General features: G+C 53.4%; 4 protein-coding genes across 4 annotated transcripts; 1 reads left to right on the top strand and 3 right to left on the bottom strand.

The window, feature by feature from the left end:
* Nucleotides 1-1,127: 1,127 nt before the first annotated feature.
* Nucleotides 1,128-15,215, bottom strand: TOM1 (E3 ubiquitin-protein ligase tom1). The gene is made up of 4 exons (XM_062945872.1): nucleotides 14,587-15,215; nucleotides 2,369-14,510; nucleotides 1,964-2,308; nucleotides 1,128-1,902 (listed from the first exon to the last, which is right to left on the bottom strand). The coding sequence occupies exons 1-4, from the start codon at nucleotides 14,632-14,634 to the stop codon at nucleotides 1,808-1,810; spliced, it is 12,630 nt and encodes a 4,209-aa protein (XP_062801909.1). The 5' UTR covers nucleotides 14,635-15,215; the 3' UTR covers nucleotides 1,128-1,807.
* Nucleotides 15,216-16,326: 1,111 nt separating this feature from the next.
* Nucleotides 16,327-17,969, bottom strand: RPS6 (40S ribosomal protein S6). Its single transcript, XM_062945871.1, has 6 exons — nucleotides 17,758-17,969; nucleotides 17,565-17,644; nucleotides 17,496-17,502; nucleotides 17,068-17,430; nucleotides 16,791-16,958; nucleotides 16,327-16,734 (listed from the first exon to the last, which is right to left on the bottom strand). Exons 1-6 carry the CDS (start codon nucleotides 17,761-17,763, stop codon nucleotides 16,639-16,641), a joined length of 720 nt encoding a protein of 239 aa, XP_062801908.1. The 5' UTR covers nucleotides 17,764-17,969; the 3' UTR covers nucleotides 16,327-16,638.
* Nucleotides 17,970-18,051: 82 nt separating this feature from the next.
* DPH1 (Diphthamide biosynthesis protein 1) lies at nucleotides 18,052-19,694 on the top strand. Its single transcript, XM_062945870.1, has 2 exons — nucleotides 18,052-18,473; nucleotides 18,525-19,694. Exons 1-2 carry the CDS (start codon nucleotides 18,281-18,283, stop codon nucleotides 19,679-19,681), a joined length of 1,350 nt encoding a protein of 449 aa, XP_062801907.1. The 5' UTR covers nucleotides 18,052-18,280; the 3' UTR covers nucleotides 19,682-19,694.
* Nucleotides 19,695-20,297: 603 nt separating this feature from the next.
* Nucleotides 20,298-20,562, bottom strand: QC764_307615 (uncharacterized protein; the record flags this gene model as incomplete). Its single annotated transcript, XM_062945869.1, has 2 exons — nucleotides 20,298-20,306; nucleotides 20,386-20,562. 2 exons carry the CDS (start codon nucleotides 20,560-20,562, stop codon nucleotides 20,298-20,300), a joined length of 186 nt encoding a protein of 61 aa, XP_062801906.1.
* Nucleotides 20,563-21,352: the final 790 nt, after the last annotated feature.

Below are 21,352 nucleotides of genomic sequence, written 5' to 3'. Positions count from 1 at the left end.
TCATGCGGCGGCGCTTTTTCCTTGTTGCAAGACCATTCTACGTTTTGTTGTTGTTGACTTTTGCTGAAAAACACAGTATTCTATTTTTGGGAACCACAACCCTCCCCCAATGGGTAAACAAGCGTGGTAGATGTGTGTGTGGGGTTGAAAGGGGGTGGCGACCACCACAACCACAACCACAACCACCACCACCGCCGCAGAGCTACCTATACCTTCCTGCCTTACCGAACACGCCCTACCTGCACCCGCCCGCATTTTCTTACAACACGAACAGTTTTCTTTCTTTCTACCAGGTATTCAGCTATACCAGGATTACTTATTATTTTCGATAAACCATGTTTTGATTGTCTCTCTGCCACGTAGCTGAGACTCCTACCCTTCAACCAAAATCTTGTTAACAAGGGACCTACTACGTCATTCAAACATGGATCCAGGCAGGGCAAAAGTAGGCTTCCGCACGGAAGATGGGGATATTTGTCTTGCTTTATTCTTTGTGTAAGGCGGCGGCTCTTTGGGGGGGTGAGGCGCGGGGGGAAGCGGTCTGGATTTGCATTTGTTGATTTATCTTCGGTAATTTGAACCGAGGAGACAAGATGGGGTATGCCTGCTTTAAAGAAGTAGGTTCGGGGTGATGATGAAGCGAAAGAGGGGGGGGGGGAATGTTCGGTAGGTAGCCGGAGTGAGAAGAGAAAAAAAATGGACGGGCTACTTACATGATCTTGTCGACCATCATGAGTTGTTGGTTGAGGTAGGTAGGTAGGTCCGCGTGGCAACGTTGCAACGACGACGCAAGGAATAGACAAAACAAAAACGAGAAAACGAGACTACTGTCGTGTTTCGAACATAGATATCCGTTGGGCGGGGGGGCTTTTCTTATGCAGTGGACTCGAGGCACTGCATGAGGCCGAGGGAGGAGGCTTTGCTGAACCCAGGCCGCTGCTGGTTGCAGCGTAAACGATTGGTATAGCTCGTATCTGGGTCGCATGCACAATAATCTATCAGGTGGGCATTTTCATGGTTTGGTCAGGGTGATAAATGTTAACGTGACTCGATAATACGATTATATCTTTACCTATGTATGCTAATCCTTTTCTCGCAACCACACACATACACTTGAACACACCAAGGCAGGGAATCTTCATGATAATTATCATTATCCTCATAAGGATGCAGTAATTACACCCAAAAAAAGTCAACAGATATTGCCAACCGAGCTGGTGTTCTCCATCCTGCTCAAGGCACCACATGTAAAAAACCTAGCTCACGTTTATGCTACAATCTGAAGTTTGAGTATTCAAGCATCATCCACACACATCACCAAATCACAAAGTCATAACCATAAGGCAACCTCTCTATTCACTACTTCCCCTACTACCCAGACAGAAAAGCATCCACGGACCCCTGCACGAGCCGCATCCACCTCCCCATCTTCCACCAACCAACCCTCTTAAGCCTATACCACCGCAATCTGAGAGTGCCCCTTTACATGAAAAAACAAACAAACAAAATAAAACAAAAACAGTTACAAAACTCCTTCCTCCTTCCTAATAGCCCACTCGCCACCCCAAACTAAATAAAAAGCAATACACAGGATATCTTTGACGCTTGCACCGACAGGCAGAAACCCCCTACTCTCTGCTTTGCCTCCCTTTTCGCAACCATCTCCTTGCCCTATTCTCAACAAGATGACCAATTTCCTTTTCTCCATCCTTCTCTTATAAGCAAATATTCCCGCTTTTCCCGCTTTTTCTTTATTCTTCTCCTCTTCATATTCTCTCTCCATAGCAAAATTCGTGCCCCAAAATGATCAAGCAAAGCCAAAATAATCGCTACCAGCCGTGATAGCCTTGAGAATTTGGCTGCGGAGCGTGTCGTAGCTCTCGTACTCGGGAAGATCGAGTTCTAGAGACCAAAAAAAGTCAGTCATTTTATTCTAGTCTTGATTGAATAAGGCACAACTTACGGTTGAAGCACGTGTGAGAGCTGGGCAAACGGTCCTTGTTGCCATAATCACGGTGAATGTTGAAACGGCTCACTCCGTTCATGCCTTCCAGCTCCTTGAAGCCGTTGAGCGGCACCTTGGAAGTACCGGTGACGAACTGAAGAAGCTTGGCCCGCTCCTCCTTGTCAAATGAGCGGATGGCGCGCCAGAACCACTGAATCTGCTGCGAGGCCGCAGTGTAATTGTGGTACTCGGTGTTGCTCTTCCAGTCATCCACATCGATATCGGGGAGACCGGAAATGAGAAGCTCCAGCTCCTGCTCGTTGAAGATGGCAATCAGCTCCTCGGGAATGATGTCATGGAAGCCTAGAAGCCAAATGTTAGTCAAAGCCATACCCCAAAACACACATAGCAGGATTCACATACCCTTCAAGAAATGCTCCATCTGGTCCTTAACCGACGTAAGCAGCTTGTGCTCCACAATCAAGCGGACGTATTCGCTCTTGTTTTCCTCAGTGACAGGGATGTTGCGGCCATCTGGAATGAGGTCCACAGTCTTGGTCACACCAAACTCATCGTCCTCGACCGAGAAGGTCTCGGTGATGATGTCAGTAATGTCGTTCTCCAGGATCCAGACAAGAGACTTGTAGTAGTTTGGATCAAACGACTCCATGTCCTTGACGGACACAGGCTTGCCGAGAATGCGCTTGTAGACCGCGCGGCTGAAGTAGCAGTCCAAAAGTCTGCCCTCGTAAAGGGCCTTGCCAATGATCCGACCAATAAACTTAAAGAACATCAGATGCTCCTCATTGATACTGCTGAGCTGGTTCGGGTGAAATGTGGTGCGGTCAGAAGACACGGGAATGAACAGGGCGTAGTTGGGGTCAAACATTTGGCGGGCGAGCACTTGGAACCACTCGCGAGTGACACCGCCAGCGTCAACACCCTCTTCGCCGTGGAAGCGAATGTTGAGCTTTCCAAACTTCATTTCGTCTCCAGTCTTGAAGTACAGAGACTTGAAAGAGTCGTGGAAGACGTGCTCACGGCGAACTGACAACTGAAGAGGGTTATACTGAGGCCGAGTCTGCTGGGTACCGGTCTTGGAGTGCACGCTACGGTTGAAGTAGTTGCGCTTGTTGTCGAACTCGAGAACCTTGGGGTTCTTGACCAGGAGCGAGAAGGTGCCCGACATCAGCTTGGGGTTGTGTCGGACAAGTTCGTTCAAGATCCGGCGATGCTCTTCAGTAAAGCTGAAGAAAAGACCCGCAATACGGTTCTCAGGGGGCGGGCTGGACAAGAGCAGCTCCTTGTGCTGGACCGAAGGTGCGTCACCAAGAGTGGTGTTCTTGCAAACAACCATCAGGGACTCGATCAGCGGCAGCAAAATCGTTGCCACATTAAGCATGTTCTCGCGCTGTCGAATGGCGCTCAGGCAGGCGCTCAGCTTGTCCCACATAGTACCAAAGGTTGGGTTCCAATACAAGGAACCAAGGAGGTCTTCCTTGGTGCCCTCCTTGCTATCCTCGGCCTCAGATGCGCCCTCTTCCTTCTTGCCCTTACCCTTGCTGTCAAACAAATGGTCCAGGGCAGTAAGAACACGCAACAGCTTGTTCTGCTCCGAAGCACCAGGAGAGAACTTGGCCAGGGCGACGCCCTGAATCTCAGTGCCGGACTCAGCCTTGAGAATGTATGGGAGGAGGTCGTTGAGGTCTGACACGATGTTCTCGCTAAGAACTCTAGCCTGGCGCACGAGTTCCTCGCCAAAGACCTTCTTGGCACCGGGAATGTTGGAAAGGTTCTTGATGGTTGAGATGGTGTTTTGGAATGTCTTCGAGCTGCATTCGCGGGCCACAAAGATATTGACAACCAGCTTCAAGTTGTGGTCTGGGATATATGGGGGCGTCAGCTGGCGCACCTTCTTCTCCTCTGGCTTGGTCTCCTTTGTCTCCTTGGTCTCCTTATCCTGGGCATCCTTCTGGGCGTCTTCCTGGGTGGGCTGATCGCCAGATGGAGCCGCAGCCGCAGCAGGAGGAGCTTGAACATTGGCCATATTGACAGCTTCTGTGTTGGCATGTTCGACAGCAGGCTCAGAAGTCTCGCCCTTGGCCCTCTCCTCCTCTTTTTTCTTGGCCTCCTCTTCCTTCTTTTTGGCTTCCGCTTCAGCCTCTTTGCGTCGCCGCTCGAGTGCTTGAAGCGGGTATGTGACCTTGTTCAACAAGTCGGCGAGGAGCTGCATGACAGCGCTGCTCTCCATAACCAAGCTGCGATCAAGAAGAGCCAGGAGACAGTTGATCGCGTACTTCTGAGCCTTTAGGTTGACATCCTTGCCCTTACCCTTGCGACTGAGGTTTCGCTTGAGTGTGGACGCCACGGTCTCGTGTTCTGTGAGGAAGAGAGACGGGATGTGAGCGTTCTTTGTAGCAAGATCCTGAAGAAGATCGAGACACTGCTGTACGATCAAAAGGGGCGAGACTTCCGAGTTGTTGGTGAGATGGTGATTATGAGTGCTGATGTTGGTGAAGGTACGCTTCAGACTCTGGGGCGTCTTGGTGGCATCCTTCTCTTTGGCCTGCTTTGCCCGAAGGGAGAGCTGACCAAAGCTGCGCTCAACCGCATCCATATCCGTGCTGCCATCCTGAAGAATCTGAAGCAGAGTCGAGATAACCTCCAGACGGTTTTGTCGGTTCTCGCAGACACACGAGAATACGTCGAACAAGTAGTTGCGGATGGACCCATGCTGGGTAATGAACATGAGTCGGAGAAGCGTGGCAACGCCGGCCTTGTCAAGCATCTGCACAATGGTGCGGCGCTGGGGCTTACCGTCGTTGACAGCAGCTGGCTCGGCGAGGACCTGTCTTCCGGCCACGGCGCGAGCATTAGGCGGTGGGCCGCGATATTGCTGGCTGCTTTGCTGAGCCAAAGCGCGTGCTTGGGCTGCCAAGTCGGGTGGCAACTGATCCATTATGTCCTCACCCTGTTCCAACAAGACTTGCTCGCGCAAGGCTGGAGGGAACGTCAGCAGGATACTCGCGGCGTCCATTTCGGCAGCCTCTGCAAGTCGTCGGGCAGGATCATTGTTGTTCTGGCGACGTGCCTCATCACGCTCGCGGCGCCGGCGCTCTTGACGTTCTTGCTGAACAATCTCGTCCCGGAGCTCCGAGGGCAGTGCTTCAAGGAACTCCTGGAATGCCTCTCTATTTTCACCCTCGGGAGGAGCTTGTTGACGGGCCTCGGATCGTCGAGTGGTCAATGTCTGCGCAATCACCTCCTCTCTGAACTCTTCGGGAAGCGCAGCGAGATAGTCGGGGTCGATTCCCAGGTCGGTCACATCCACCGTCTCGCCGTTACGAATGGTCGTAATGATGCGCTCGGTAGGAGCCGCGGCGGGTTGCTGGGCAGCTTCGGGGGCGGCGTTGTTAGACTCGACACCTTCCATTGCTTGGGGCTCTTCTTGGGCTTGTTGCTCGCGGTTCGTCTCTGCAGCTTCGGCTACTGCTCGTGCAGTCTCGGCAGCGGCGAGTTCTTGGGCCTGGCGCTGGCGCTCTGCTTCTTCCTCGGCCTCCTTCTTCTCCTTGGCCGCTTGCTGTTCAGCCTTCTGGGCCTCGTACTCCTTGAGGGCCTCTTCACGCTTCTTGCGTTCTGCCTCCTCCTTCTGTTTCTTTTCCTCGTCGCGAGCCTTCTGCTCCTTGAGTTGCTGGATAGCGGCTGGCGCAAGGGTGCCGAGAACACCCACCATAAGGATGGACACCTTGTCGTGATGAGCAGGACCAAAGATCATACCGGCTTCTTCCTTCCACCGATCATTAGTGCGGGCCGCTACGAACTGGACGGCTTGAGCGGGCTCCTGGTACACATCGCGCCGAGGCTCCCAGCGACCAACACGATTGCCAGTAACTGCATCCAAAGGGATGCTAACTTGACGGATTTCGCCATGAGGTCCTTCTGAGGTCAATTGAAGGCTAAGTGCGGGCCCGGCACCGTGGGGAATGGGCATATTCTGGACCAAGGTGTGGATAACGGCAAGGGGGCCGTCAGGAGTAGCCATGGCTCTAAAGGATTCGGGTAACCCGAGAGAGCTCCACGGAAGAGACTGCCGGTCGGAGTGACGAGGAGACTGATCTCGGCCAGATCTATGGCTGGGAAGCAACAGCGGGTTCCTCTGACTGTCAAGTACTGCGGGAGGAGCGCGGCTCGTATTGCCAAAGTAATTTCTAAAGTCTGGAATGGCGTTAGCACGGTGTTCAGCTGGTTGGCGCTCAAGTAATTTTTGTGATGCTGTCCTGAGAGCCTGTGACAAGTCCTCTGAGCCTTCGTTGCCCCCATCAACGCTGATTTCAACACTGTCCAAAGTTGCTTGCAAATCATCGAGGCGTTGAAGGGTTGCGCCAACTTGTTGCCGCAGACGAATAAAGAAATCAGAGAGCCTACCGGAGGATCCCATGTGCCGCAGATCTCCAACCCCAAATGGAGCGGGGAACGGGTTTCTTCGACTGAACCCGCCTCGGACGCGGTGGTGAGGCTCAACGGCCAAGTCCCATCCGAGACTACCGGAAATATTGCCAGGGAGGAAATCATCATGGGGATGTCCCTGTTCGTAATACATGTCGTCGTCAACCTCTTCCTCTTCCTCTTCTTCTGAAAACCCAGTTAGCAATCCATATCTTGACTCAGTCACCCGAACAAAACTCATACCGTCATCTTCAGGACCACCATCGTCCATGTAGTGTTCGTCGTCAAACTCGTGGATGTCCTCGCCATCAAGCTCATCGGCATCGCCGGCAGCAGCAAGGCCCCTAAGCTCGAAGCGACGGCGGGTGATAGACTCCAGTTCCGCGAGCTCTTGCATCATTTGGGCGTTGTGAAGGTTCTGGGCTTCTGCCTCATAGTCAAGTTCTTCCTCACCCTCTTCATCCTCCTCGTCCGTCTCACTCTCCCAACCATCATCACCATCGTCGCCAATGGGATTTCCTTCCTCGTCCATGATCTCGACTTGGTCTTCGACATCCTCCATGTCTTCAGAGCCGACCTCGTCTTCATCATCCTCGTCGCTATCGTCTTCGTCATCCTCGTCCATATCCTCATCTTCGTCGTCGTCTTCACCCATGATGACTTCGACAACGCCAGGGTCACCAGGAAGACCCTCGACTTCGCCCATTTCGCCAAGCTCTTCTTCGTCCTCGTCGCTAGGGTTATCCTCCTCATCTTGGGACATCTCGTCACCATAGTCCAACTCATCCTCGTAGACCTCTTCGTCGTACATTTCGTCGTCATCTACCCCCATTAGTAACAGTTCGTCTATTTGAGCAGCAAAATTGGAGAATATACCATCTTCCTCTTCATCCGAGTAATAATCATCCTCCCGTCCGGGCTCGAGCATGCCGAGTGTGGAGTTGCGGTAGAGGTCGGGGGTTTCCTCGCGCTCGTCGTCCATGTCGGAAAGGGATGACGCAGACGCAAAGTCGTCCTCCGGTTGGTCACCCGTCGCGGTGGCAGGAATTATGTCCAGCTCACTCAGGGCCGATGCAGTCTTTGTCAAAGACCGCAGCACGCGGAGAATATGTTTGATGGTGCGCTTCACATCGGGATAGGTGAGGTCGATGTCGGCGATGGATGCTGTCAATGTGGCAAGGTATCCCTTCTCATACATCAACCGCTTGATTTGAGCATAAGATCTGGTGAGTCCCTGATCCTGACTTGCGCCCCTCGAGTTGGCGTCTTTGTCCTTTTCCCCGATCATGTGGCTCATCAACTCGGCCAGCGCAATCATCCGGGGATAGCGCACATCGAACGACTCCCCAGGAGTGGAAGCGTCCTTGTAAGCACGAAGAACCGTGTCGAGAACAAATCGACGTACAAACAGAAGATCGGGCTCGTCATCATACTCCCAATTGCCACGGTGTCGGTCATACGGCTTCTCGCCGGTACGAGCCACAAGAGCCACAAGCACGCTCTGCGCCTGAGCAGATGTCGAAGACTTCTTCTTAGCCACCGGCGTCTCTGCTGCCAAGCTGGCCGAACCTGGAGAAAGCAGGTCATTGAGCAGATAATTAAGTACGCTCGATCTAGGCTTGATGGGGGTGTTGGTTTGCATCGGCGCACTACGCTTGAAGTTGATGAATTCCACCTTGGCACGCGTATAGCTCTGTAGAAGTTCTGTCAGGCAGCTGAGGAGGAAGCACCGGTAGATGAAGATGGGGTGATCCTCTGCCTTGAAGGTCGGCTTGGAAGACTTCTTTTCGTCCTTCTTCGGCTCGGGAACCTCTTCGTCTGCGGGAGCCGGTGTGGCATCTTCCTCCGCACTTGATGTCTCGCCTGCAGTCTTGTTATCAGTCTTGCTGGCTTCCTTGGCTGGCACAGCCGGGACCTCCTTGTCATCAACCTCTCGGTAATTGAGAAGCTCGCAAAGCAAGAAATGAACCACGCCATCTGGGTTTTCAAGAACAGGACGCTTGATGTCGAGCGGAGTCTTGGGCGCGTCTGTCATCTCCTTGTCGGCAGACTCTGTCGACGGCTTCACATCGTTGATGCTCAGATCCTCAGTCGCCTGAACCGTGGGCTCGACTGAACTGTCCTTTGGCTTGGCTTCCTCTTCTGCAGCCGGCGCTGGCTTGAGAACGATCTGGTAGTTGGAACGTGAGGAAGACTCCCTGGCCTCAGGGACCGACCACTTGACTAGCTTCACGAGCTGACCAGTGGTTTCCACAAACAACTTGGGCGACCGAAGAGCGACATGCGAAAGGTGTTTGAGGAACGTCTGGGCGTCGTAGTTTCGGCCGCTTCTCGAGCTTGACGAGAGGAACTGGCGAATCTCATTCTGCATCACTTGGCGGATGATGTCTTCGTCTTCTACTATGTGACGGAGGATTGTCATGATGTAGTCCGTGATGCGTGACCGGTTGAGAGGACCCGAGCCGCCAGCACACAACTGCTTTGCCATGACAAACAGGCGCTGCAGATTTCTCTTCTCGCCCACCGTCTTGGCCATCCCATGGTCCCTGGTGAGAATGACAAGAATCCGCAGCACGGAGACAGCAAGTGCCTCTTCCTTGCCGATGCGCGGGAGGATCTCCAAGACCGCTGAGAGCAAACCAGAACGCTCCTTGAGCGGTATTGTGGGAACCTTGGTAGCCCAGACAGGCTCCTCAACTGGGTCCTCCTCTTTGGCAGGCGGCTTCCACTTAATATCGGGAAGCTGCTCCTCGTCAATCAAGAGCGTCTCGAAGACCAGGAGCACATATGGCATCCACGGAGGCAGCTCCTCGCCAGAGTTCGAAGGAACTTGGAGAAAACTGAGATATTCTTCAATGTATTGCCTCAACGTCGGCAGCGTGGATTTAAAGAAGGAGCTGTTCTGCAGCAACAGTGACAAAAGATGAGAATAGGCCGCAATGGTCCCACCGTTGGCCTTCTTGTCAGCCTCATCATTCGCATGGAGCGACAGCAGGGCGTTGGCAAGAATTTCGCCGACCTCGGTCCGCTTTTGTTCGTTGTCTGTCTTGAGGATCATGTTCTGAATCAAGTCCGAGATCTCAAAGACAGAGTCAGGATGAGCTCTGATGACGTCTAAGCACCGGTCAATTAGATCGTTGGCCAGTCGCGCGCGCTCGTCGTCCAAGTCCTCCTTCGTAACCGAAGGGGGATTCGGCGGTACAGCGGCGACCGATGACGAGGTCGGTGCCTGTTGTGTGGGCGCAGCCGTCGTAGAAGGGGCCTCCTGTGCGGAATGCTGGCTTGAGCTCTCATTACTGGTGTCGTTGGACTCATCAGACGAGTGATCTCCCGAATCGGCTTCACCGATAGCATCATGGATGAGGCTGTTGATCCCCGGCATGGGATCCAGTGCCATTGGCTCTGCTCCCAAAGGCACAACTGGCTGGGAAACCACCGGAATTTGGTCGGGTTGTGCTTGTTCTGGCTTCGGAGGCGGAGGCGGCTCCTTGTATGCATCCTCTTCTGGGATAGGGTTCCGCTTGAAAGCCCATCCCTTGCTGCTGTTCGCAGGATCGAACGCCCTACAGTATTCCATGGCATCCTCGAGCTTTCCGTTCGCGCGGTAGATGGCCTCCCGGCTGAGCTCCTCGTCGTTCCCCTTGTCGATAAGTTTCTTGACGTTGACATTGGCTTCACCCTCCCAGTTGAACGACACACGCTTCCGATCCTTAAACACTGGGGGCGGACCTGTCTTGTCAGACCTGCGGTATGCGTTGGACTCAGAATCGGCAGCGGCAATCGTTTGAAGTATATCAATCATCTTACTCAAGACGACCGTCTCGACCTTCTCCGCCAGTTGAGACTCCCACAGTTTGCGCACCACAGGCAGAATGGCCACCCTCAACTCCACGACGAGCTGATGTCCAAACTCGCGGTTCCGCTCTGCAGCCTTGGGAAGGCTGGTGGAGGTGAGGGACTCGGTGACATTCTTGCCGCTAACAATGATGTGGTAAATGTCCAGGATCCTCTTCATCCCCATCGTTGCTTGCCGCACCTTTGGTGACTCCTCACGAGCAGTCGAGTCAGCTGGGACACTGCAGATATCATCAGCAAACTTCTCGAGCATGCTGCTCAACAGGTCAATACCGCCATTCTCCTTGAAGGCGATAAGGACGGGTAGAAGCAGGGCAGTTCCTTGACGCTCCGTCTGCCGAGTTACATCAATTAACATGTCATGCAAGGACTGGAACGTGGTGGCGAAGTGCTGGAAGTCTAGTCCAGCCAGCTTGTCTTGATCCAGCTTATCTTGGACAAATCTGAGCTGCTCCAGAACTGTGGTGGCCAAGGTTTCTGCAATTGTCAACTGATTGGAGCGGCTGAAGTTGTCGAATCGTCTGGGCAACAACACTTTGCTCATCGTCTGAAAGAACGGGAGAACATTGCGGTGCAATGAACTCAAAAGATCGTGGATGGTGTTGAAATTCTGCTTGTGAAACCACTGCTGCACCTCTTGTTTCTCTGCGGTTAACTTCGTGGGTTCCGAGGGCTGGGCTGAGGCCTCGGTGCCAGAGGCCTGCGGAGCAGCAGGTGCAGTCTCAGTAGCAGTGACACTGTTGGCAACCGTGAGCTTGGCAACTGATAGCTCAGCACCGTCTGGAGAGGTAAGACTCTCTGTCCAGCGCTTCGGAACCAGTGTCCTGATGGCCAAGTCTTCCGTCACGGCGTCGCGTAGCAGTGCTCCAAGTGACTTGATCAGCTTGTCATACAGATCATAAGTATTGCACGGCGGGATGACAATCGAGCCCAGTCTCGCGGCGTATGGGAAGGACTGGTACGAAGTCTTGACCAAGCTCTGCAAGCGAACAATGGCCTTGATGATATCATTGCCACTGGCCACTCTACGAACCAGCTCCGGATCCCACTCGCCCTTGTCGTTCGATAGTGAGACTCCTGACACGAATGGCGCGAAGAATGGTTCCGAATCATCTCTGGTCATGAGTGGCTGAAGCACCCCGATTGTGTCATCGATTCGGTTGAGAAGAGAGGGGATCCCCAAAACCGGGCAGCACTCTATGAGGTGTGAAAGCACTTGCGAGAGCATACGCGAAGCCGTCGTCTTATCAAAGCCTTCTGGGAGGGCCGGAGACTCGGAGAGATTGAGTAAGAGTTCGACACCCCCGTTCTTGACGTAGGCCTGTTTGAGGTTGGTGTTGCTAGCAAACAGAGCGCTCAGGAATGAACAAAGCGCCCAGATGTATGGTGTAACCTCGTGATGCACCTCTTCCGAACGCTTCGTCGCCTCTGGAGCCCACTCTGGAGATTCGCCGGCCGCATCCACCATCTCGACATCAGCATCATCGCTCACATCTTTTCCTTTCTCCTTGGATCCAGATGAGAACGGCGTGCCTGCCTTGGCAAGCAGCGACTTATCTGCGGCATAGATATTCTTTTCCGAGTCTTCAACCAAGAGGTTTGCACCCCAGCCACGCGCCCCCAAGCCTTTTCCTTTTGCCTTGTCGTTGGCGAGATGAACGACCTTGGCTGTCAGATCGAGGACGGAGTTAGAGATCGTTGGACGCAAGCGAGGATGATGACGGGCAAGCTCGTCGAAGCTTGAGCCAATGTTGGCGGCAAGATCAAGGTCAGACCTCGACATGATCTGGACGTGTTCGGGGCTGAAGAAAATTTCCAGAAAGTGATCAAAGGACCTTGACGACACCACCATCTTCATACCGGCATTGTTGAGGGAGATAGAGTTCAAGACCTGGGGAATGATATTGATGGCATCGTTGGACGCAAGGACGCCGTGGGCAAGGGGACGCTCCCGAGACTCGTTCATCATGTCTTCTGTGGGTGGATGCGGACGGCTATCAGCACTATCAAGCAGCAGCGAGTCGTTCGAGTAAGCGGGCGATGCTGCTTCCTCCGGGTTCTCCTCAGGTCTTGGCGAGCCCTCTGGTTGAGGAAGGCCAACCTTCTCACCTGTGAGGGTGCTCAAGAAGCTCTGTACCATACCCGACTCTGAAAGGGCCGCAAAGCTGGTGGGGTCATTGTTGAGGAAGTCGCTCAAGAGCGTGACTGCGTTTGTCCAAACCACAGAGCCATAGAGACGCGGCTCTTCAATGACGGTACGGAGACTGACCAGCAACTTGGAGTTGTCGACCAGGTTTCTCAACAAGCGGTCTGTATTGGCACCGAACGAGAGCGGGCTCTGCAGAATGTGATGGAGGAACTTAAGCAGCCATTTCACCGTCTGCTGATGATAGAAGGGAATTCCATAGTCGACCAGCTGCGCGTGGAATTCGGGCTTGGTCCCTAGTCCCTTTTCTGCCAGCTCTTTGGATGAATGGACAACGTGGATGATAAGGTCGGCAATGGCGTCGAGGCCCGAGGCGTTGCTGAGTGCCGGGAACGCCACCGTGTAGTTGTAGACGATCGTGTCGAGGAAAGCCACAACCATGCTCCAGTTGAGCTGTGCCGTTTTGGTGCGGAGCTTGAGAATTTCAATCAGCACCTCCAGCAGTCCGTTGGAGGTCATCTCGGGGCCAATCCGCTGCGACACAATCATGTGGAGAGCCAGACCAAACAGTTTCGAACGCCACTTGTCAGCATCCGTAACCTTGCCGTTGTCCATGTCGGGGTCGTCCTGCTTCATGCTGGCAACAGCCTTGCGAACCACATACATGAGAACGCCGTGATTAACGTTCGCATTCAGAGCGGACACGATGTCTTGATACTTGGCTTGGATGCCAACGATGCCCTCCAGTGTCCCGAGCGCAATGGCCTGTAGCCACAAGGGGGTGTCCTCTGCACCGTCGACTGAAGGGTGAATCAACTCGGCAAGCTGGTACACCAACTGGTATTTCCGAGGCTCATCGTTGTCCTGTTTCAGGACCTTTTCGATAAAGGTTTGCTCGTGGTGGATGGAAGCAAGGTTCGTGATGGCCAACAGACGAACAGCCAGGGCTTGGCGTCTGTCTTCGGTTGAGCCAAGAAGCGCCTTTGCGATTCTCAGACGGTTCAAAAACTCATATCTCGAAGCTGCGGGCATGTCGTCAGGGCACTGCTTGAGGAGATCATAGATAGATGTCGACTTGAGCACAGTCTGACGGATCTCGAGTGTCTTGGGCCCCGAGGGGGCATGATCGTCCCCGTTACCGTGCCTATTGGAGGGACTGTCATCAGGACCTGACGGTCTGTTCGAGCGGGGGGTTTGTGAGACGCTGGTGGCGCTGCGTCGGAGAGGCGTGGGAGTTGGTGGAATGGTGGACGAAGATGCACGGTCTGACGATTGGGCCTCTGGCGCTGGGGTCTTTGTGCCTTCAGCCTTGGGATAATAGACGACCTTGAGATCGCCCCAGCCGTTCCACCGACTTTCATCAGTAGATCCTTGAACCACCAATGAAGCCAAATCGTTGGCATACATGGATGCCACATTCCTGGAGCTGGCGCCTGACGTCTTGTCCTTGGCCTTGCTCGTGGGGGCGCCTGGGGTGGTAGGTGGAACATCGGTGAACCGAGCAACAGGGGCCACGGGTGTCTTGACAAATGGTTGAGCCAGCAGGTTGACGCGGTCCAACTCAATGTTGTAGTGATTGGCAAGCAGGGCTGAGCTCACTTGGCGAGAGGGCTGCGTCACGCGCTTCATAGACGCATGATACCGCTGAGCAAGCTCCAGGGAAACCTCAAGAGTGGCACGAACAAGAGTGAGAGATGTGGTATTCAACAAGTCGTTCAGACGGCTGCTACTCCCATATATGCTTCGGTTTCCGCAGTGCTGGAGGAGCATCTGTGAAAAGTTGAGTATGGCGATGATTAGCTGGCAATCTCCATCCTCCCCGAAACCAAGCTGGCCGAGACGATCCTTGCTCCATGGCTGGTCATCACAGTACTCTACCGGCGCCGCCTGGTTCAACAGAAGCTCGCAGGTGAAATCCCTTGTCTGGAAGCCTTCGTTCAAGCCGTGGGTGGCGCAAAAAGCCTCCAAGATATTGTCAAAGCGGTTCAGCAGCGGGATCCAGTGGTACAAGTCTCCGCGCGGGAATGGCCATCTACTTGGGAACTCGCCAAGCTTCTTGGGCAGAAGTGGTAATGGTGTTGAGGTTGTCTCCTCGACATATTTCTCGAGCCACGGCGACTACCACACACACAAAGTTAGCATATCTGGACTGAGGGGCACAGCCAGCGGGGTAGCTAGCACGACTGAAGCTTACCAAGGTCTCCTTGTGCCGAGACTGCATAGTTTTGGTGATCTTGCCCATCTTGACGGAGCGGCTAAGCCGCGTGGGCAAAAGGAAATCGACGCTCCCCCTCCACTACCCGCACGTCCCACCAACGGACGGCAGCCTTGTTCGCGAAGCCCGCAGCCTTGCGGAAGAGGCGGAAGCTGGTGATGCTTTCAAGATGTGGGCGAGTCGATGATGGGAGTCGTCAAGTGTCGTGGCGGGGTATCGATGTGTGGTGTCGTCGGGTCGTGATAAATAAAGTGCCGCGGCAGCAGCGTCGTGGTTGGGTGATGGACCGGCCGATGGTTGAAGGCCGATGGATGCAATTCGACGGGCAGCAGCGGAAGACAGCTGCTCGATGCTAGAGACCTGGTCCGAGGACGGCCAAAGACGAGTGCAGGTCGCCTTGAGAAATACAGGGAGTCGGTCAAGTATCTTGTCTAGTTGCTGATGTTGCAGATGGTCTTTTTGCCCTCGCCGTGAGTTGCAGGCGTGCCGCAGTTTGATGGGAGTGGGTTGTGACTTTGCGAGTGGGAGAAAGTCTCGGTTTGGGGATTTGGGATTTGAGGTCGAAAAGAGCAGAAGCAACCAGTGAAAGGCGTCGAAGCCAATGACGGCAGCTGCCAGTCAGGTACTGCTTGGAGTGATCCCGCGGGTCCACTGCTGCCCGCCGGGTGACTGTTAATTCTGTGGTGGGGCAGGAGCTTCTGTTTCCACCTCACTACGTCCGGAGCTTTTCTAGGCTGGGTACAGTGTACACTGTATTACAATACACGATACTGCACTTCTAATCAGCAGCACTTCAGTTGAAGCTACACGGGTGGAAATCTTTCATTTCTTATAAATCACACTGTCATATATATGATTGCTCCTTCCCCGCCCCCCTCAGAAAACTCTTTGCTGCGGACCTGCCTGGAAATGCATTGCCAGCAGCAAACGTGGAGGGGCAAGCTGGGCGTCCCAAAACCCCCACTTTGATAATGGAGCCAGCCAGCCCAGCTGCCTTTCACGCCATCCATCACATGGATAAGGTGGTGTAGGATTGTGGAGAGGTAGTTGTATGTTACGTCGTGGACAGAATTATCTAGACACGTCGAATCAAAGCCTTAAGAAATAGCCAACAAGCCTTGTAAGATAGTCAAAGAGGCATTTCTATTCTCATCCAAGGCATGGACCATCTCGAGAGACATGCTGCCTGTCCTTGAGCAGGTAATGTCTATCTTTCAGCGTTTTGGTTGTCCACGATGTGATATTGTAAAGCTTCGAGATATGCCTTAATGACATGTCGACTTACAATTCCCTCCATCATATTCCCCCAAAGCCACCCAGCTAGTGTCCCTCGACAACCAAATGTCGAACAAAGGGACACACATGTCTGCCTCTAAGAAGCCGGGCCATCAAGCTTACAAATTCTACATGTCATACTGGCACTTGGAGAGCACACCTGGCTTACGCCTGACATAAGTTGGCTGAACCTACCACAGGCAGCATGAATGGGTTCACCCCGACGCCAAAGTCCCAACAGAAAGCGCCTTCGGAAATTATACCTAGCCAGGAGATCTGCCAGGCAAGAGAGTCCGCGGTTATGCTCAATACAACCTGCTTACGTGCACTCATGGATCTGCAGGGTCGCATATCCTTGTTTTTCTTTCCTTCGAGAAGCCGTCTATTTCTTGAAACCATGCTGCATTCAGAAACAGAGCAGCGTCCAAATATCATAGCTCTCAATAGTAGACTGCTGCATCATCAGGGATAAGAATCACCAAAAACATAGGGTATCACAGTTTCACAATTTTTGGCTGCATGGGTCTATATGAGCAAGTCAAAAAGGGTATTCATGGTTTCTCTTCCGTCGCTCAACCACACGCCTTCCCGGTGGAACAAAAACGCCGTTGAGGTGATTCTCAAAGAGACTCATGCTGACATTCGTGAAGACCGTTTCTAAAGCCATTTACACGTTCGCAGATGAGCCGGCCAGCCAGCACGCCGTACCCATTTTCCCAAAGCAACCCGAGAGACCCATTGAACAACACTCATTCTTTACTTGCGCATGGAGGAAGCTCTGCGCTTGCGAGCATCAACCTTGGCGGCCTTGGCCTCGGTGACACGCTTGGCAAGGATAGCGGCATACTCATTCTGTGCTGATAGTCAGTACATGTTGCAAAATCATCCCTAGAGTACGAAATACGTACGGCCTCATCCTTGACCTTCTCAGCCTGGCGGCGCTTGAGCGCAATGCGGTGACGCTTGTGCTGGAGGCGCTGGGGAGTGACGAGACGCTGGATGCGGGGAGCCTTGGTGTAGGTCTTCTTGCCCTCACCCTTGGGGGTGACCTCGCGACGAATGACGTACTTGCGAACCTAGTTTCGACAGATATTAGCACTCAGACTCTACCCGAAATTTGGGATGTCTAATCCTCAAAGCTCAAGGGTAGGCGATGACGGATATGACCGAGAAGGTAGCACATACATCGTCATCCTTGCTGAGGCCGAAGAAGCGGCGGATCTTGGTGGCACGCTTGGGGCCGAGGCGCTTGGGGTGAACGGTGTCGGTGAGACCGGGGATCTCCTGCTCACCCTGCTTGACGATAGCGACAGCGAGGACGGAGAGATCGGCACCGACGATGCAGCCGCGAACGGACTTGCGCTTGCGTTCACCAGTGCGGCGGGGGCGGTAGCAGGAGTGGCCGTCGGAGAGGAGGAGGCGGACACGGGTAGGGGCGATAACACCCTGCTTCATTGGGAAACCCTGCTTGTCGTTGCCACCAGTGATGCGGAAGATATAGCCCTTCCACTCATCGCCAAGGGAATCGGCAGGGACCTCAGCGCCCATCTAATTCGGTCGGTCAGCAATTCGGTTCATTCGAGAGAGATGTCGGGTATTTCGATGGTACATACGCGCTTCCTGTGAGAATTGATCAGTTAGCTGTTTCCTTTTGAGTCGAAACCTTCTCTTCGACCACTTACTCGAGGAAGGGGCGGAGCTTGCGCTCATCTTCAATGTCGATGAGCTTCTGAGAGCCGTTGGCTGGGTAGGAGATGTTCAGCTATCGAGGGAAAATCGTCAGCGCCGATCGGAAAAGTCGTCAAAATCGCAAGTTGAAGGCGGCAGCAATTGCGTATCGATTGTAGGAATTCGTAAATGGGTATGGTGGCTCACCTTCATGTTGGCGATGATGCTGGCAACGACGTTTGTTGACGATGGACTCCGGGTCTACACGGGAAAACAAGAGAAAGATTTTGTGTGCTCACAGCGATGTGAATTCTTAGGGCACATTTTCTGCCGACGCTAATTGGGCGGGAGCACCTCACCGCCCCACTCTGCCAAAGTGAATCGCGGACCTCTGGGCCAGAGTGAATGGACTGTGCCAAGCCCCGCCTGGCCTTTTGGGTGGGGCCTCACTTTTCAGGGACAACATCTTTTGATCCATGCCATTACATCTGAATGCCATGTGTGCGCTTCATCTTCATGAAGGCTATCTCAAAAGCCATTTCTGATAACAAAGGTCTGCGAAAGAACACATAGGACCTCAAGTCAACATCCAGACTCTCACTTCACCTTTATTTTGTGCGAGAATCTGCTCAGGAGTTTCTTCTTTGTTTTCCACTTCCTGTCTTATCTTATCAAAAAGTGGCCCTCATCGCCCCTCCTTGAAGACTGAAGACTGAAAGCGAGGTTCACGATGGAGGAAGACAGAGCCCTCGTGGATGTGGGCATCGCAGCCGATATCGAGGCCAGTCAACCACCACCACCTCAAAATGTAGTCAAACAGCCAAAGAAGCGATTCGTCGGCAGACGTACCGCCGCCGAGGCCGCCGCAAAGAACAGTTCAAGCAATGCTTCATCATCCATTGAAGACAGCGGAGCTATCCAAGGTACATTCTCACCACCCCTTATTCACAACCCACCATGCTAACACCCCTCAGTGGCCCAACCAAGGAGAGCCCCCAGACTCCTCAACCAAGTCCCCCCCGAAATCCTCAACGACCCCGCCCTCAAGTCCGCCATCTCCCTCCTCCCTTCAAACTACTCCTTTGAAATCCCCAAAACCATCCACCGCATCCGCTCCCTCTCGGCCAAAAGAGTAGCCCTCCAAATGCCCGAAGGCCTCCTCCTCTTCGCCACCACCGTCTCCGACATCCTCACCCAGTTCTGCCCCGGCATCGAAACTCTCATCATGGGCGACGTCACGTACGGCGCCTGCTGCATAGACGACTACACCGCCCGCGCCATGGGCTGCGACCTCCTAATCCACTACGCCCACTCCTGCCTCATCCCGGTAGACGTCACCAAGATCAAGACCCTCTACGTCTTTGTCGACATCTCCATCGACACGACCCACCTCCTCGCCTCGCTGGAGCGTAACTTCTCCCCCGGCAAAACCATCGCTCTGGTAGGCACAATCCAATTCAACGCCACCATCCACGGGGTCAAGTCCACGCTCGAGAAAGCCGGGTTCAACATCATCGTCCCTCAGATTGCCCCGTTGTCAAAGGGTGAGATATTGGGGTGCACCTCCCCCAACCTGTCAACGTACACGACCGACCCGGTAGATCTGATCCTTTACCTCGGTGACGGGCACTTTCACCTCGAGTCGATCATGATTCACAACCCTTCCATCCCGGCCTACCGGTACGACCCTTACTCGAGGAAACTCACTCATGAAGTCTACGGTCACGACGAGATGCAGGGTTTGCGGAGGCAAGCGATTAAGACGGCGAAAACGGCCAAGAAGTGGGGGTTGATTCTCGGGTCGTTGGGGAGGCAGGGGAACCCGCATACGTTGTCTCTGATAGAGGAGAAGCTGACAAAGATGGGGATTCCGTTTGTGAATTTGTTGCTGAGTGAGATTTTTCCTGGGAAGCTGGGGATGATGAGCGGGGAGGGGGAGGTGGAGTGCTGGGTGCAGGTTGCTTGTCCACGGTTGAGTATCGATTGGGGGTATGCGTTTCCTAGGCCGCTGCTGACGCCGTATGAGGCGCTTGTGGCGTTGAATGAGAGGGAGGATTGGGGAAGTGGTGCGTACCCGATGGATTATTATGGGAGGGAGGGGTTGGGGAGGACGAAGCCTTTGGCTGTTTGAGATAGTAACAAGTAAAATTTGGTCATGATATTCACACTATCTCAGCCCAATTGCCCCCTATGCTACAGGCTTGCTTCGATGTTGACGTCAACTCGCCTCCTTTTGTGGTCTACCCAGCTACATGTGCGCGGGTTGCGATAGTTATCCTCCCTGCTGGCCAGGCCGGTCGTGATTCACAGCAGCCATCGGAGTGACCAGTTGTTGTTGTTGAGAGATAAGCTTTTACGCCATTTCCTCGTGTTCTTTGAGAGTACATTTCAGACGCCCCATGTTTAGGTTCAGCCCACACAAACCGACAGTTACCACGTTCATACCCCCCTCCCCTCAACATTTCTCCCTCCACTCTACTATCACCCCCCTTTATTCTTCCCCCCCTCGACCCTCTCCCTCTCCAACCCCGAGCTCGTCACCGGCTCAGGCCGCCCACTAAACACCAACTTCCACTTTACAATCTCCACCACCTCCAGCTCATCCCCTGTCCCCCCATCCCGCTGTCGTTTCCTCACCACCGCCAACGCATTAACCAATTTCTTCACCTCCCCGAAAAGTTTCTGATGCTGCCCGATGTACATGTACACCTTTTTTATCCACGGGCCCTCCCCTGTTGTCTCCCCTTCTACATAATCTGGAAAGACCTATTGATTGTTAGTAATTCGAAAGGGAGGGAAGGAGGGAGGGGGGGGTGGGGGGAAGGGAGGGCATACCAACTGTCCTATCTGGATTAGCTCCCCAGACTCTGACTGGGTGAGGTTGATCGCCCCTTGTAACTCCAGCAGCGCAAGGCCGTGTGGTGTTTGTAAGAGTTGCGGGAGTGGAGAGTTGACAACTGGGTGGTCGGGGGAAGTGAGGGCTGGTGGGTGTAGTTGAACAGATGTGGACATTGTTTTTGGCAGGTGGTGGTTGTGGTGGTTGTAGAGCCTACTTAGGACTGCCGTGATGGTAAGGTGCTGCCGATGGATATTTTGAGCATCGGTTCGGGGATTTCTCGTAAAATGTCCGTTTGATGTCGCTGATGTTGAGTTCTACTGTCTCCAATCTCACAGAGGTGGTGGTGTTCACTGATGATGCAAGTAAACGCGTCAAAGCTGGATTGCGGTCGCGAGTTTAGATGTCGTCGCCGTCTGACTCGGTGAGTTAAAAAATCCCAGACAGTTTTCAACAATCCTGGTCTTCAATCCGCGTTCTTGGAGATTTTCAACCACAAGTCACTTTTTGTATGTTTGAAGAGTTGACAGCGCTCCTGTTCATGAGAAAGATGATGATGCATGTTGTCTATATATGCATCCCCCGCATAAACAACCCCGCTATATGCATACCTCACAGTGTGGGCTTCCCCCTTTTCAACTTCCCCCCTTTTCAATTCTCTCCCAAAAACACCATGCTTCTCAGTCACATTTCACCACCTTCGCACTCTACGCAGATAAAAATGCAGTATATATACAAATAGTCTATCTCTGACACTTGCCCCTCCACCTGACCCCCATCCCATCTGTTTAAGTATCCAGATCCATCGATAGAAACCGAGATCCCTGAGAACTGATATGACCATGCCGCTATAAACCCTTTGCCATGCTCAGCAAGTAGAGAACCCCTTTCTAATCTCCCATATCCTCCTCCCCGCAAGCAAGTGGTGTAGCGATATGTCGCAAAGGATGAGCAGCATGGTATCGG

The sequence above is a fragment of the Podospora pseudoanserina genome, chromosome 3 (genome assembly GCF_035222485.1).
Source record: "Podospora pseudoanserina strain CBS 124.78 chromosome 3, whole genome shotgun sequence".
NCBI classification, from domain to species: Eukaryota; Fungi; Ascomycota; class Sordariomycetes; order Sordariales; family Podosporaceae; genus Podospora; species Podospora pseudoanserina.
This window is presented reverse-complemented; position numbering and strand designations above follow the sequence as displayed.

Coding starts and splice junctions, on each gene's coding strand:
- RPS6 (XM_062945871.1), bottom strand. Junction 16,959..17,067: donor GCCTCAGCAAGGATGACGAT/GTATGTGCTACC, acceptor TGTCGAAACTAG/GTTCGCAAGTACGTCATTCG. Junction 16,735..16,790: donor AGAAGGTCAAGGATGAGGCC/GTACGTATTTCG, acceptor CTATCAGCACAG/AATGAGTATGCCGCTATCCT.
- TOM1 (XM_062945872.1), bottom strand. CDS start 14,634: ATGGGCAAGATCACCAAAACTATGCAGTCTCGGCACAAGGAGACCTTG. Junction 14,511..14,586: donor CTCGGCACAAGGAGACCTTG/GTAAGCTTCAGT, acceptor TGTGTGTGGTAG/TCGCCGTGGCTCGAGAAATA. Junction 2,309..2,368: donor GATGGAGCATTTCTTGAAGG/GTATGTGAATCC, acceptor TTTGGCTTCTAG/GCTTCCATGACATCATTCCC.
- DPH1 (XM_062945870.1), top strand. CDS start 18,281: ATGGAGGAAGACAGAGCCCTCGTGGATGTGGGCATCGCAGCCGATATC. Junction 18,474..18,524: donor AGACAGCGGAGCTATCCAAG/GTACATTCTCAC, acceptor AACACCCCTCAG/TGGCCCAACCAAGGAGAGCC.